Consider the following 15646-nt stretch of genomic DNA (forward strand, 5'->3'; position numbering starts at 1 on the left):
AACATCTCCAAGGAAAGACATTTTGTACTTACATACAGAGAACCCTTTGCTGTAAAGATTTTATAACACTTAAAATCTCTGTCTAGCCAATCCCTCTGGCTGCAGCTGAAGTCATTTCCCTATTAGTTATGTTACATCAATTGTGTCTTTGCCCCTTTTTTTCCAAGCCACCCTCGATTAGTACATAACAGTATCTTCCAATACAGAACGTTCCCCTTCAGGATTTTCCATGTTTTAGAATTTCTTACTTTCTAGAATGCAGAAACTAGTATTGGATGAACATCAGCCTTGCTAATTTGACTCTGAAAACACTGTGTCTGTATGTCTCCTTCATTTGTAAAATGGAGATCATCATACCTCTTGGCAATGGAGATTGAATTTAGTGACACCATAAATGTGAAAATATTATCAAATTGAGCAGTTTGCAAATGCGTGCTCACTTTTTAACCATGGCTGAGTCTGGTAGCAGAAAGTCTCTCTCTTCTCTGCTCCCGATTGCTCTTTTGTGTTTCTCTCTCTTCGTGCTCTTTCCCCCAGCATCCTCCTCTTTATTTTGGTTCCTGGGCAGCTGCTACTGTGAAGACAGTTCAGCTCCCATCTGCTTTCAGCATATGGGACCAACACTCTTGCTTCCAAAGTTCCTGTATTTGCCGTTCATAGCAGAGTGGAAAGTGAGGCAGAAAATTGCAGAAGGATTTAACCAGTCTTTGTTAAATCTTCATACAGTCATGATGGAATCAGTAGATCTATCATACATCCATCTCCTAAGATTTTCTACTGAGAAGTTGAGTTCCCACACACATTTACGTGAGTTCAAGGAAAATATAGAAAGTACAGAAGATAGGTCAAAAGGAAATTAAAATCTGCATATTATAGGACCCACAAATATTACTCCTGACTCATGGTTTTGGCTTTGAGTATCCTAGCAAAAGAGGAAACACTGTTGATTTACAGGATTCCCAATACCCACAAGGGACAGAGCAGAATATGGCAAGTAAGCAGAATATGTCAAACAAAGCTTCTCTTGGCATTGAGATTTGACGAAAATGTTTAAAGTGGGTTTCTAGTAAGTTTGGGAGTATTCTTCATCCCAGAGTATCAGGGATCTAAACTCACTGCTCAATCTAGAGCTGGATTATGGTTAAAGCTTCGGGTAAGCCATACACATAAAGAGAACTGCTGGTTGTAGTTAAGAAAACATTGAATGATAACCAATATCCCTGTATTTAATTCTTCTGACTTTGGGTCCATGTTATCCACCATTCCATATGAGGAAAGTACAGATTGATGTCAACCAGGAAGCATTCATTCAACTATTGCTAAATTCACTGTTTGCTTATAATAGAAGTAGATGTTTGGGTCAGTTTGTTACAAGATGATGATAATGCAATGCAGTGCTATGGACATCCTTCCTGTGTGGCACTAGTCTTCAACTATAGATGTCAAACTTCTGAGTCTCCTAGATCAGGGGTCCCTAACCTCTGGGCTATGGTCCGGTACCGGCCCATGGCCTGTTAGGAAATGAGCCACACAACAAGAGGTGAGCGGCAGGCAAGCAAGTGAAGCTTCATCTGTATTTGCAGCCATTCCCCAGCGCTAGCATCATCACCTCAGCTCCACCTCAAAACATCAGACATTAGATTCTCATAGAGGCACTGGTCCCTGGTGACAGAAAGGTTGGGGAGCACTGCCCTAGATCATCTGTAATTACAGGGGATATAAGGGGGAGGTGGATGGTCTAATAAAAACTCACCTTCACAGCTGAAATCACACTGTAGGTCAGTCATCAGTTCCATATTTATGTGAAAATAAGTTGGGAATGATAGTGAATGATTCATAGGACTTTATCTAACAGCTCTAGACTTAGAGTTTGAACCTGCCTTCGTAAGTGTCTATACAAAATAGGCAAATGAAGGCATTGCCAAGAAGCTCAACTTATCATACAATCTTAAAATGAAACACATGATTGAAAAGATAGCATGATAAAGTGGATTGACTGTCATTTTCCTTAGCTTTTATGATTTCATGATGCTTACTAATAGAAGGGAAATAGTTGATATTTTAAGTTGCAGTCTTGCTCTCTACTAACTTTTATAATGGATCCTTGGAGATATGGGGGCACAGACTTAAATGCCTACAGGGCCCAGGTAGGTCATGCAAATGCATGAAGTGGACTGGTTGCAAGTAAGAGAGAATGGTGGCAGCTCTGGTGTACTGGAAATCTCGTATTTATTCATAAGGTATCGCCAGCTACTTCCCTCATGTTAATTGTTGCCACAGAGAAATTCAGACCCATGGATATAATGCTGTACAATTTTAGCTGGATATTCACATTTCCTGTGAGATTTTTCTGATTTTTAAGACATATGATGGCCAAATTTTAAAATACCTTCCAATACAGAACGTTCCCCTTTGGGCTAGATTCAGCCTCTGGTCAGTCATTTTATACCCAATAAATCAGCTATGTAAATGTGAATGAGAAAACAAGAGCAAAGAGATTGAGATAAGAACATACATGCACATCCGTGCTTTTAATCAATTATAGATTCATGTCATTGAGAAAACTATGGTAGGTCCATTTTGCTTTCTTCAAAATAAAGACAGGATTAATTTCCTGTAAGGCAGCACAACTCTGTAGAATTATTGTTAAATCCATGTTTGAATCAGAAGAGAGCTAGATCTCGAAGGCTTTATTGCAAAACCAAAAGATGTTACTTGTCATCTGAACTGATCTTTTTATGTGACTTGAAATCTTTTTGCCTTGCAACAGGTACAGCATTTCTCAACTGAGTTTATAGGTATTTTTGTCTTATTCATTTACAGATAATATATAAAGAGAAAGCCCAGAGAGCTTTTTATGTCTACTATTATGTTAAGTTTTTACTTGGCAAGATGAAGTGCCTTGAACATTATGTGCTGAAGGCACAGGCTGCTATTTCAATTAAAAAAAATTTTATGTTAGGTTAACAAAATGAAAATAGACTCATAGATACAGAGAACAAACTGGTGATTGCCAGATGGGAGGGGGAAGTTGGGAGTGGGACTGGGTGAAAAAGGTAAAGGGATTAAGAAGTACAAATTGGTCGTTACAAAACAGTCACGAGGATATGAAGTACAGCCCAGGGAATATAGTCAATAATATTGTAATAACTAAGTACTGTGCCAGGTGAGTACTAGACTAATCAGGGGGATCACCTCATAAATTATATAAATGTCTAACCACTATGCTGTACACCTGAGACTAATATAAAATAATATTGAATGTCAACTTTAATTGTAAAATAAAAATTTAAAAAATGTTTTAAATTTATGTCGGGTTATATTAATGCTTACTCAAAGTTGGGGTATGTTTTGAGAATGTAGGGAGTATGGCATAGGCAGCCATAAAAATGTTAATTTAAGTTGTTATACATCATTTTAAAAACTATAAATCTAATCAGATTGGAAATGTGCCTTTATACCACCTGTTTGGGGTTCACCTGTGCTACTTTACTTGCTGGGAGGCATGCAGAGACTTTGGGAAGCCATGAGACCTAATTGAATAATGGCTCATGCTGCCACATAAATAAATTAATCCCTCTGTGAATATATGTTAAATGTTCTAGAAGGTGCATTCTGGCCTCAGTTAACTGAGGTACCATTTGTATTTCTACAAGTCTAGTGACCTTCAAGTAACCAGGTGGTTTGTGGAATTCAATCTTAATCCTAGGTAATGTGACTATGGGAGGGTCTTTGCTGTCATCGGCTAAACCACAATTGTATCAATGAGCCCAAATGCAAATTGACTGATTCATCTCTAGAGTAGAGAAAACTCAAACTGAAAAACTCAGTAAACTGGCAAAAACTCGGAAAAAAAAATGTTAAGTGGGGGAATTTCTGTTGTAGTCAAGGCCACCTCTACAAAGTAGCTCAAGTCAAAAAGAAGAAGTTACTATAAGGAAATGTTTCATGGAAGTCGAGGCAGAGGAGCAGAGTGTCCTGGAACCATCATGTAGACATTGCTTGCATCATCTCCCTCATCTGCATCCTTCTGTCTGATCATCTCTCTTAGTTGCCTCTTCCTCCTGCATTTGACCCAGCATGGTCACCTCCCCCAAGAGTACATTACCTTATGGCTAGGATGACTCAATTATTTATCATCCAAACAGGACTCTTTTTGAGTGTTAAAGAGAACACGATCAATCATTTCTCCAGGATAGAAGGCATAAATTGGGCAATACAAGATGTAGACTCACAACCCCCCTATAGAGCTCAGAGCCAGTCTCTGTTTCTTACAGTGTCTGGGTCTCTTGGTTCAGGCTGAGATACCTTTGGTCAGCAGCTCATTCTTAACTAATCTGCTAGGTGAGATATGGGATCCAATAGTGTAAACAGAACATCAGGAGCCATGAGCAGGGCCAAATACTCTTAGAGAATGTGGACAGGAAAATAAAGCTGGTAACTGTGACAGTGTTCGGGATTCAACATGTTATAGAACCAGAAATGTTAGATCATTTGCTTTGTAATGATCTTTCGCAATAACAGCCAGATGCTGGGAGCAAAACCTGAGTTTAGGCTAGCCAAAGCTCAAAGATTTTATAAGCCAAGAAGTTGAGTGTCTGTTTTCCATGGCTCACTGTTCTTCAGTTTGCCCCCTGAAGCACATAGATTTTCTCACTCATACTTCCCCTTTTTTAACTTAGTCTATAATGTTTCTACCTCTCTTTCAGTAGTGGTGAGCTGTGGTTTGGCTGCCTTTAATCTACTCACCTTTTCTTTGGGTAACAGAAGCTCAATTTTCCTGTGGGTTTGGATAGAGCTGACTCAAGTCTCATCAATTGACACTGATCCCTGGGAATAGCAATTGATTCAGAGAGAGGTCTTTAACTTGGTTCAATGAGACTCAATCTGGGGCTTTTATTGAAACATTTTGGAAGGACTGGGCTTGCTGATCTTGTAGTTCTGGAGATGCTTATCCTTGTCCTGTGATTCTTGTCTTGTCCTGTGAGGGGGAAGCTTCCCTGAGCATGAAGCTGAAACAGAAAAATAGGGAGCAAGAAAGAGACATAGAAAGTTAGAGATAAAGATAGAGTGAGGTGTGTGTGTGTATGTGTGTGTGTGTGTGTAGAGGGAGAGAGAGAGAGCGAGTGAACCAGATCTAACACTATCATTTGAACTTCTGGATACAGCCGTTCTTGAAAATGAAATTTAATCCAGGGTTTTTCAGTTTTGTGAGCCATAAAGTTCCTATCTCAGTTAAACTTAGCTGAATTTCCACAGCTTACCAACAGGAGTTTTTGCTGATATCCTTTTCTTAGAATCTTGTTCCTGCTCTGGCTTAGTCAGTTATTCCTCTGTCCAGGGCTGACCCCTGATCCTTCTGCTTATTAGAGACCACACACAGTTCTTAGAACTTGGGCTTTCCTTGTCGATGGGTGGAATGTAAGAGCAAGTCCATTAGGATCCCACAGGGACCAGGGACCTGGTTCAATATTCAAACAAATGAACAACCTGTTATTACTTTCACAAATGGTGAAGCTCACTATTTTATTAATGTTTAGGTCAATGCTGGTTACCTCAGTGTTTAATTCATTTTAAATATGCATAAAATTGCTTTTGAAATTTGATAAGATCTGCGGCGCAATTGTTTTGCATAAGATTCTTGACATTTAGAGATGTGACAAATACACCCCAATAGTCCTCCCCAGTGCTTTGTAGTAATGTTTAGGTTGCACAAAAAGAGTGTTAGGTAAGTGTTAATATAGATTACAAATTATAGATTTGATTGCTAATTGTAAGGCTTTGAAAGAAGAGCAAAGCCAAATAATACATTCTTAGAGCTTATAAGTACCTTTGTTTTAAAAGAGGCTGATCGGGCCGTTGCTTTCAAAGACTGTAGACAAATTCTTTTTTAAAAAGAGACAAAGCAATACAAGAGAAATTAGCTTGAAAATTGGAGAAACTGTCCATTTTTCTAGTTTTCTCATATATGCAATAGAAACCTAGTGTCTTGTAGTAATGTTGGACACTCAGATAATCTACTTTATTTCTAAATCTTTTGCTACTTTACTAAGTAAACCTGCTTATATGAGGTTTTTCTTAAGGCCATCCTTTTGTTAAATTTTGCTGAGCACCAGAGTCCCCTGCAAGGATTTATGTTTGGATTTTATTCATTTTTCTACCCTGCTTCAACTCTCACCACCTGAGACTGCTATGCCTTTCTCTTGAAATATGTATGTGCGCACACACGCACAGTATATCTGTACAGATAATGACCTAAAATTCAGTTTGCATTTATCTAACTTCAGGAGTTAGGATGAAGAAGATTTGGTAACTTTCTTATGCAAATATTATGTTCCTCTTCATTAAGAGAGAGGGAAGAGAAGAGAATGGTAATGTTGACATTTAGGAGTTCAGACAGTGAATAGATTTTGACTTAAAATTCATCACAGCCCAAAGATAATTTGGTTATAGCAGTGATACCTAACTAAAACAACTGTGTGATTGTTAAGTTCACCTCTGATTCGGGAATAAATGAGTCGGTGAGAAAATAAATTCTACATTCAAAGGCAATCGCTTTGGGAGAACTGCACCAGTCAGGAGGTGAGAGTGGAAAGGGATACCAAAGGAAAACGAAAGGGAAGACAGAAAGTGGAAGACAGAAGACAGGAAGGGGGAACAAAGAGAACGTGTTCATCCACTCATTCATTCAGTGATATTTATTGGATACTTATTATGTGCCAGGTATAGTAAACTCTAGGACTTAATGGTGAATAAATCTTTTTACCATCCTAGATTCTATATTTTATTGGGTAAGACAAAGAAAAAATAAGCAACTAGACAAACAAAATAGTCCTTATTTTGCCATAGGTGGTGCAGAGAACTAATAAGGGATTGATGGAGAGAAAACCATTACAGCTGTTGGCATTACATTAATTCTGCTTGAATGATGCCCTAAAACACAATCTTCCTTCTCCAGCTCTGACCAGATCATTGCAGTCTATCCTAAGCCATATCCATTCCAAGGGGAAAGTATCTAGACCATGAAACCATGAAACTGACTATAGAAAAATAGATAGTTTTTACTACCTTAGGTACCCAGTAAATAGAGCTTAATTTAGCGAACTTGAGCTGATAGATTAGAGAGAATTAAAATGGGCTGTTAAAATTATTCACGATAGCCCAGATGCAGTTCTACAGCAATGTCTAGAGTTTGATGTATCATTATTTTTAAAAAATCTACACTCTATATTGTCAGTTGTGGATTTTCTGGTATAATTTTGGGACATGTGGCCAGAACAGCTGAGGCATTCAGACAGGTATTACCCTTTCTTGTCACAGAAAGATGCTAGTATCTAGGTAAATAAACTTTTTATGTAAGGCATCACAGGCAGTATCACTTGTAAATAGCAGCTCTTTAAGAGAAGCAAGCAAACAGAAACAGTTTCCTTCAATCTGTTCTTTTAGGAGTACAGAACAGAAGGGAAACGGTGCACCTCAGTAGTCATTATTGATCTACAAATGTAACTACATGCTAAAATTGCAAAGTAATGGTTTGTCAAGAAGAGACCTAAATCGAGACCGAGAATCAAAAGGAAAATAAGCTATGGCTATAGCATGGAACTGCCGTGTCCTTAGTGAATGTCTATATGATACAGAAAATTATGTTTATGTACTTGAGACAAAAAATGACAAAACATGATGCTTTACAGACATAGTGGTTACAGTGGCAGTTCCACCAGGTCATCCCTTTGAGAAACAGTATGGATAAATGTGTTCTTTGAAAGGAGTTCCCATTTTAAACTGTGTCAGACAGACTTGGCTTTTACTAGTATTTGAGGGTGGTTTCCCATCCTTATAGACGCTGCCTCAGTGATCAGACTTTTGGGAAATACTTTAGAGAAACCTCTTTATTCCAGAGCAGAGATTCTGACCCACATCATCCCACCTTTTCTGCCCTTGGCAGCTGAAGAAGTCAGTATGCAAATGTGAACATCCATTTAGACTTGATTATGCTCTAAACAGCTGGCCTTTCTTTCTATCCTCTGGGAGCCATCTTGGATATACAGAATTAATGGCATCTTACAAACAAATGGCGCCTGCAGACCAAAAGGCTCCTCCATCCCCCCAAAATTGTACTCCTTGCAGAAATGTTCTCCAAAAGCAAAATTACCTGCTGGATTTAAAGATCCCCTCATTTATCTTACCAAAAGTCCCTCCCCGTAGTTTGGAGAATTAGAGAGAAGACAGATTATCATTGCTGCATCTCATTTTGCATTCTCCAGTGAACGTTGCCATAGATTGAATGTTTGTGCCCTCCTGCCCAAATTCATATGTTGAAACCTAATCCCCAATGTGATGATATTTAGAGGCCTTTGAAAATGATTAGATCATAAGAGTAGAGCCCTCATAAATGAGATTAATGTCCTTATAAAAGAGACCCCAGAGAGCTCCCTGCTCCTGTCCATCCACCATGTCAGAACACAGCCCGAAGTCGACAGTCTACAACTTGGAAGAGAGTTCTTCCTGGACCCCAACCATGCTGGAACCCTTATCTCAGACTTCCAGCCACCAAACTATGAGAAATAAATTTCTGTTGTTGATAAGTCACCCCGTTTATTGTTCTTTGTTGTAGCAGCCCGAAAGGTGAAGACAGTGCCTTTGTGGCTATTAGAGTCCAGGTCCATCCTGGAGGTGGAGGGGAGGGGAGAGATCAATAATTAAATTTCTTTCCTTTTTAAATTCCGGTGGTTTTATTTTTTATTTTTTGTATCTTTATGCATCATATGGAAACACAGACATTTCCTTTATTTACAGACATTTATTTAACCATTAGAGGTAAGGATGATGTGTGAAGAAAACATTCATTCTCCTGGCAGCCACTGTGACAGAATTCACCACAGGCAGGAGTTAGTGATGCTGATTCCTGGACTTGCCAGGATGCTTCTTATTGCCTAAATTCTATAAATTCATCTCAAACTTCTCAAGGTGGAGACCCTGATTTTTGTTATGTCAAACATGGTCCCTGTGCCAGGATTATAGAGTTATGACTAGAGTGTCTATAAGTAATAATATGTTTTTTTAAGTAGCAAACACAGTAGAGCTGATACATCCAAATTAGTATTTATTTTGGAAGGCTATTTATGTATTGCATGACTGCTGATTTAATGCAAAACTTCACTGAAGGTTCTCTTTTACATTTTCTTTTGGGGACACAAGGAGATTAGCTGTTACTTTACCTTTTTAACCAAAAGCAATAGTTTTCAACTTGCCACACATCCTAATCACTAAATTAGACAGCCATTATTTCTCACACACAAAAGCTCAAAGTTTCCCCAAAGGATGGAGACTTTCAACTGACTATTTGTTGAACAAATGAATTTACCGTAGACTTTGAAAACCCACATATCTGAGATGCCCGGGATGAAAATAACTCACAGATGGATGACACAAACCACTGCTGGCAATCTCTGAGAACTCAGGGGGAATTTGAGAGGTGCCAGGAGACTGGGGCTGAGTAAATATTATCTAATATCTTTTTTATTTTTCAGTATGTCAGAATTTATTTTTTATTTTTTATTTTTTATTTTGGTGAGAATATTTAAATTCTCTCTTAGCAAATTTCAGTTACAATACACTTATCAGCAATAGTAACCAGGTTATATATTAGCACCTCATATCTTATTTATCTTATACGTGAACATTTGTACCACATTAGCGTTCTCTTCCTATTTCCCACAGACCCTTGCTCCTGGCAACTATTTTTCTACTCTCTATTTCTATGAGTTTGGCTTTTTCCTTCTTCAGATTACACATATAAGTAATATTATGCTGTATTTGTCTTTCTTTGTCTGGCTTATTTCACTTAACATAATGCCCTCAAGGTTCATCCATGTTGTCACAAAAGATAAGATTTCCTTCTTTCTCATGGCTGTATAATATTCCATTGGGAAAAAAGTGCACGCACACGTGTATGACCTTTATACATTCATCCATTAACAAACACTTAGGTCGTTTCCATGTCTTGGCTATTGTGAATAATGCTGCAATGAACAAGGGAGTGCAGATAGCTCTTGGAGACAGTGATTTCATTTCCTTTGGATAAGTACCCAGAAGTGGGATTGCTGGATCATATGGTAGTTCTACTTTTAATTTTTTGAAGAGATTTCATATTGTTTTCCATAACAGTTGTACCAATTTACATTCCCACCAACAATGCACAGGGGTTCCCTTTTCTTTGCACCCTCACTAACACTTGTTATATATAGTCTTTTTGATGATGGCCATTCTAAGAGGTGTAAGGTGATATCTCATTGTGGTTTTGATTTGCCTTTCCCTGATGAATAGTGATCTTGAACATCTTTTCATGTACCTTTTGGCCATCTGTATGTGCTTTTTGGGAAAATGTCTACTTCGGTCTTCTGCTCATTTTTAAATTAGACTATTGGTTTTTTTTTTGCTATTGAGTTGTGAGAATTATTTCTATATTTTGGATATTAACCCCTTATTAGATATATTATTTGCAAATATATTCTCTCACATAGTAGGTTGCCTTTTCATTTTGTTGATGGTTTCCTTCACTGTGCAGAAGCTTTTAGTTTGGTGTAGTCCTACTTGTTTGTTTTTGCTTTGGCTGCCAAACCTAAAATATCATTGCCAAGATCAATGTTGAGGTTCTTCCTCTGATGTTTTCTTATAGGAATTTTACAGTTTCAGATCTTATGTTCAAATATTTAATCTATTCTGAGTTGACTTTTGTAAAATAGTCCAATTACATTCATTTGCATGTGGCTGTCCAATTTTCCCAACACCATTTATTGAAGAGACTACCTTTTCATTACATAGTCTCTGCTCTTTTGTTGTAAATTGATTGACTATATATGATCAAGTTTATTTGTAGACTCTATTCTGTTTTATAGATCTATGTGTTTTTTTTATGCTGATACTATACTGGTGTGATTACTACAGTTTGTAATATGATTTGAAATCAGGAAGTGTGATGCTTCCAGGTTTGTTCTTTCTCAGGATTGCTTTGGCTATTCAGGGTCTTTTGTGGTTCCATACAAATTTTAGGATTATTTGTTCCATGTCAGTGAAAAATGCCATTGGAATTTTGATAGGAATTGCATTGATCTATAGCTTGCTTTGAATAGTATGAACATTTTACCAATATTAATTATTTTAAACCATGGACACAGATATATTTCCATTTATTTATATTATCTTAAATTTTGTTATCAATGCCATAGTTTTCAGTGTATATATCTTTTACCTACTTGGTTCAGCTTATTCCTAAGATTTTATTCTTCTTATGCAATTGTAAAGGGCATTGTTTTTTAATTTCTCTTTGTGATAGTTCATTGTTGGTATTTAAAACACAACTGAATTTTGTATATTGATTTTGTATCATGCAGTGTTACTGAATTTGTTGATTAATTCTGTTTTCGTGGAGTCTCTTTTGTTTTACATATAATATCATGTCATCTGCAAATAGAGACAGTTTCATTTCTTCCTTTTTAATATGAATGCTTTTTATTTGTTTTACATTACTAATTGATCTGGCTAGGAATTCCAGTATTCTTTTGAATAAGAATGGCAAGAGTGGGCATTCTTGTTTCATTCTTGATCTTAAAGGAAAAGCTTTTTACCGTTGAATATGAGGTTAGCTGTGGGCTTGTCATATATGGTATTTATTATGTTACATAGCTTGTTAAGAGTTTTCATCCAACAAAGTTTTAAAACATTAAAGTTTTTAAATATTATACATTTAAAAACATTAAAGTGTTTTAAATATTTTACTCCTTTAAAAAAGGAGTAAAATTTCCTATACAAATATAGGAAATTCTAGTTTAACAGACTTGGTTGTTTTTGACACCCAGTAGAATTTGATAAGTAAATAACTAGGTCCAGATTTTGAAGGAACATGGTTAAAAACCTTGTTTAAATTAGTATCTACTGAGTCTCTGATGTTGCCCCTGAGAACAAATCGGAGAAACAAGAGCACACAGTAAAAGCTAATGATATATTGCTCAGTGAAAAGTAGGTTGTAAAACAATAGAGTACAATATTATTATTGTAAATATGTAAATAAAATATGTAAATATGTAAATAATTAAGAGATAAAGCATAGAATACAAAGAAAAATTACTGGGAGATTCCATTTCAATATATTAGTGGTTTTATCTGGAAATTATTTTTCCTTCCTGGCTTTCTTTTTTACGTTTCTAAATTTTATGATTAAGTTACATACTTTTTTAATTGCAAGAGAATAACAAAAAAAAGTTATGAGAATGGAAATATTGATTAATCTGTTGATTTCATGTGTGGGATAATGTGAAGGAATGATGTCTCCTTTACTGTATTGTAGCATTCTTATAATATTGCTGTTGCTATATTTATTACCTGGAGTTTTCAAAAATATTTTATCACCAGAATCACCAAAGACACAGTTAAAAATGGATACTTGGCCCCACCATTCTGATATAATAAACCTGGGTTGGGGCTGGTAATCCAACCTCAAGGAATTGGTTAAATTATGACATAGTCATGAATTTCCAAAACATATATCCTTTAATAATGAGGTTGAAGAGACTAATTGGGAAGTCATTTGTAATACTTAAATTAAAAAATATGGTTACAAAATAATGATACAATATTGTAAAGAAGAGGAATTTTTACATGCACACACACACACAACTCCTGAAAGAACATATACCAAAATGTTAACAATAATAACTTGTGTAATGGGATTATTATTTTTATTTTCTTCTTTTTGATTTATTGCCTTTTAAAAATTTTTAAAAACTTTTTACATGTTGGTTTTGTAATTATTTTAAAATCATTTGCATCCCTTTTTTTAAGTAAAAGTAGAATTGCAAAAGATGAAAAATTGATATGAAACTTAATAATGGAGATAAATTTTTAACCGAAGAACCATTCTGTTTTCATAAAAGAGAAATACACATGGTAAGATTAGCTAAGTGAGGGTTTATAAATTAGAACAAACATTTAGAAGATAGTGGATCATTAATGTTCAGGATACATTGTAAACCTAATCTTGATTTGTATTTCCAACAAGAATCCCTCCCTTTACCCAACTCCAAATTTCTTGACAGTAGATGACATTCCACTTGAGCAGAATAGGAACTCATTAGGTGTATTTACACATTTATTCCCCAACAAGATTTTTTCTCAAACTATCTATCCCCACGTGGATTAGCCCTAGGGCTTCACAGCTCTGCCTCACCAATTGAAAATAGTTTCATCAGTTCATTAGTCATTTCTCCAAATTTACATTTCAGATGTATTTATTGGGTGGCTGCTGCATTAACACCATGTTTTGAAGAATAGAGATAAATAAGGCTCAAACCCCTAAACTATGCCCTAAAAGAGTTTGATATAGAGAGATGGGCATTTTAAAAAATTGACAAATTCAGTAAAATACAATGATAGGCTAAAATCGTGAGGTTAGAGTAAAGGTTCCCATCCCTAGCTATACATGAAAACAACTCTGGAGGCTTTTGAAAAAATAGAGATGCTCGTCTCCACTATAGTGTGGAATTACCAGGTGTAGAATGAGAGTCCAGCATCCAGATTTAAAAATTTCTTCCCAGGTGATTCTGATGTATAGCCAATCGTCGAGGCCCACCGTATTACAGTAAATAATTCTGCCTGTGGGTGTTCCAGAACACAGCAATGAGGAAATGTTGGTTGAACTGAATCTTGGAGAATGAATAGGAGTCTGATGTCAAAAGGTAATCTAAACAGAAGAGATGGGAGGTTTCAGTGTCAGGAAGCCAGGCCAGGACCAGGATGATCTGGGAATCTGTACGTGCTTCAACATGGCGGAGTGCCCAGGACATAGTGTAGGTCATGCGTGTGAAAGGATTAGCCCTGAAGGGTACCCAGGCAGGGGTGGAGAGCGTGAAGGGCTAGAGCTCTTGGTGAACAGAAAGTGCTGTGCGTTAGGGATCCAACGTGGCCAGAAGGGAAAGACCTGGTCACATGCCAGTGGTGGAGAGAGAAGAGGTCACAGGCAATGAGGACCACTGGGCAAGATTCGAGAGAGATTTCTAAGGCAGAAGTCACCAAATTGGATAACTGTGCATGCTATGTTACCTATTAGTAATATCATTTCTGATATTTTTTGAACCTTTACTTTTGTATTTTTTTCCTCAAATAATAGAAAGCATTCCTTTGTATTTACATATCCCTAGCTATTTTACCTTTTCTCTGTGTCTAGAGAATACTAACCGGAAAAAAAAGTGTCACTATGATAATAGAACGAGACTTTAGATAGACAGACAGACAGACAGATAGATATAAATATATAGATAGAAGTAGATATAACTTTACATACACATATATTTCGTATTCATATGTATACACACACGCACACACATAAACATATGTGTGTGTATATATAATTTTTATCATCAACAATCACCTTCCCTACAGCACATACTGAGAATAAGCCTGGAAGCTTTACGAGGACAGTGCTAAAAAAATTTGATAAGCCCACTTCCCGTCTGTGTTCCGTTACGCTCTCTCCTTGATATTTGTGAATGTAAATATGTCTGACAAGTATAAATAAGGATGTCACACCTCAGAGTAGTACCCATTTCCACCTTGCCATTTCTTATCATATGTGTGTTCAGAGATGAACGTGCTGTTTTAATCTTCCAATATTTTCTCAGTTTGAATTTTATACAGGGCAGTGGTGAGTTCTGTAGTTTCCAAGGTGTAGAAACAGATTTGCTACTTCCTCTTCACAGAATTCAACGCATTTTCAGATACCTTGAAAAGATGCCGGAATGAGAAAAAAGAATACTCGGTGTTCAGCCAACGGACAGAAGAGGCATCTGCTGCACAGTACTTCCAGGTCAGGGAAGTTGCCCCAAGTGGAATCGACTTGTTTCAAGGTGACACACCTGGGCAAGGTGGTGGGTAGAGAAGAAAATTGATATTGTGCTACAGTGTCTCCAAAAGTGTGGTCCCCTGACCAGCAGCAGCATCACCTAGATTGGAATCCTCACTCTGTCATTTATCAAGTTGTCAGGACTTGAGCAATTTTCTGTATCTTTCTGAGTCTCAGTTTCCTCAGCAGAGGAACATAATTCATCTGATCGTTGTGATGATTTAACTCGATTTGAGGATGTATGTGAAGCACTTAACATGGTGCCTGGCACATAGAAAACGCTACCAAATGGTGACAACTACATTTATGATATTTCTTACTGTCAATGCTCATAGATTTGTATACACTACATCACCTAACTGACTCGCCCCATCGGAATTATCACCATCACTATCTTCTGCCCCACCCCCACCTTTACCCAAGAATCCTGTCCAAGACTTATTTTTCTATCAAGACCACTGAAATTCATTAAGGCCATCCCTTTTGGCCTTGGTCCCTTTTTCTTATTTCTGTTATTCTTGATCTGTGGTCTGTCATAGCCTCTGCTTTAGGAAGGGCTTCTGGGCACTTACCTGCTCAAGATCAAGGCCTGAAACTATTGTAAGGAGCAGCCTAGTCACTCTATCTCTCAAAGCCTTAGCTAACCTGTGTGTTAAGCTAAGCCTGCTTTGACCAGCGTGGCTCTAAGACCTAGAAGCTCATGAAGGTGCTGCCTCATGGGTTGTTTACTCTCCCTCTCCTTCTCTTTCC

General features: G+C 37.1%; 1 protein-coding gene across 1 annotated transcript in view; it reads left to right on the forward strand.

Annotated features, from left to right (window-relative positions):
* The window catches only part of LOC102887693 (histone-arginine methyltransferase CARM1), a 200375-nt gene that overhangs the window by 99883 nt on the left and 84846 nt on the right, over positions 1–15646 (forward strand). Inside the window, exon 5 of the mRNA XM_015594440.2 lies at positions 14754–14869. Coding sequence (XP_015449926.2) covers positions 14754–14869 — 116 coding nt within the window. The remainder of the gene's footprint in view (positions 1–14753; positions 14870–15646) is intronic.

The sequence above is a fragment of the Pteropus alecto genome, unplaced genomic scaffold, assembly GCF_000325575.1.
Source record: "Pteropus alecto unplaced genomic scaffold, ASM32557v1 scaffold95, whole genome shotgun sequence".
NCBI lineage: Eukaryota > Metazoa > Chordata > Mammalia > Chiroptera > Pteropodidae > Pteropus > Pteropus alecto.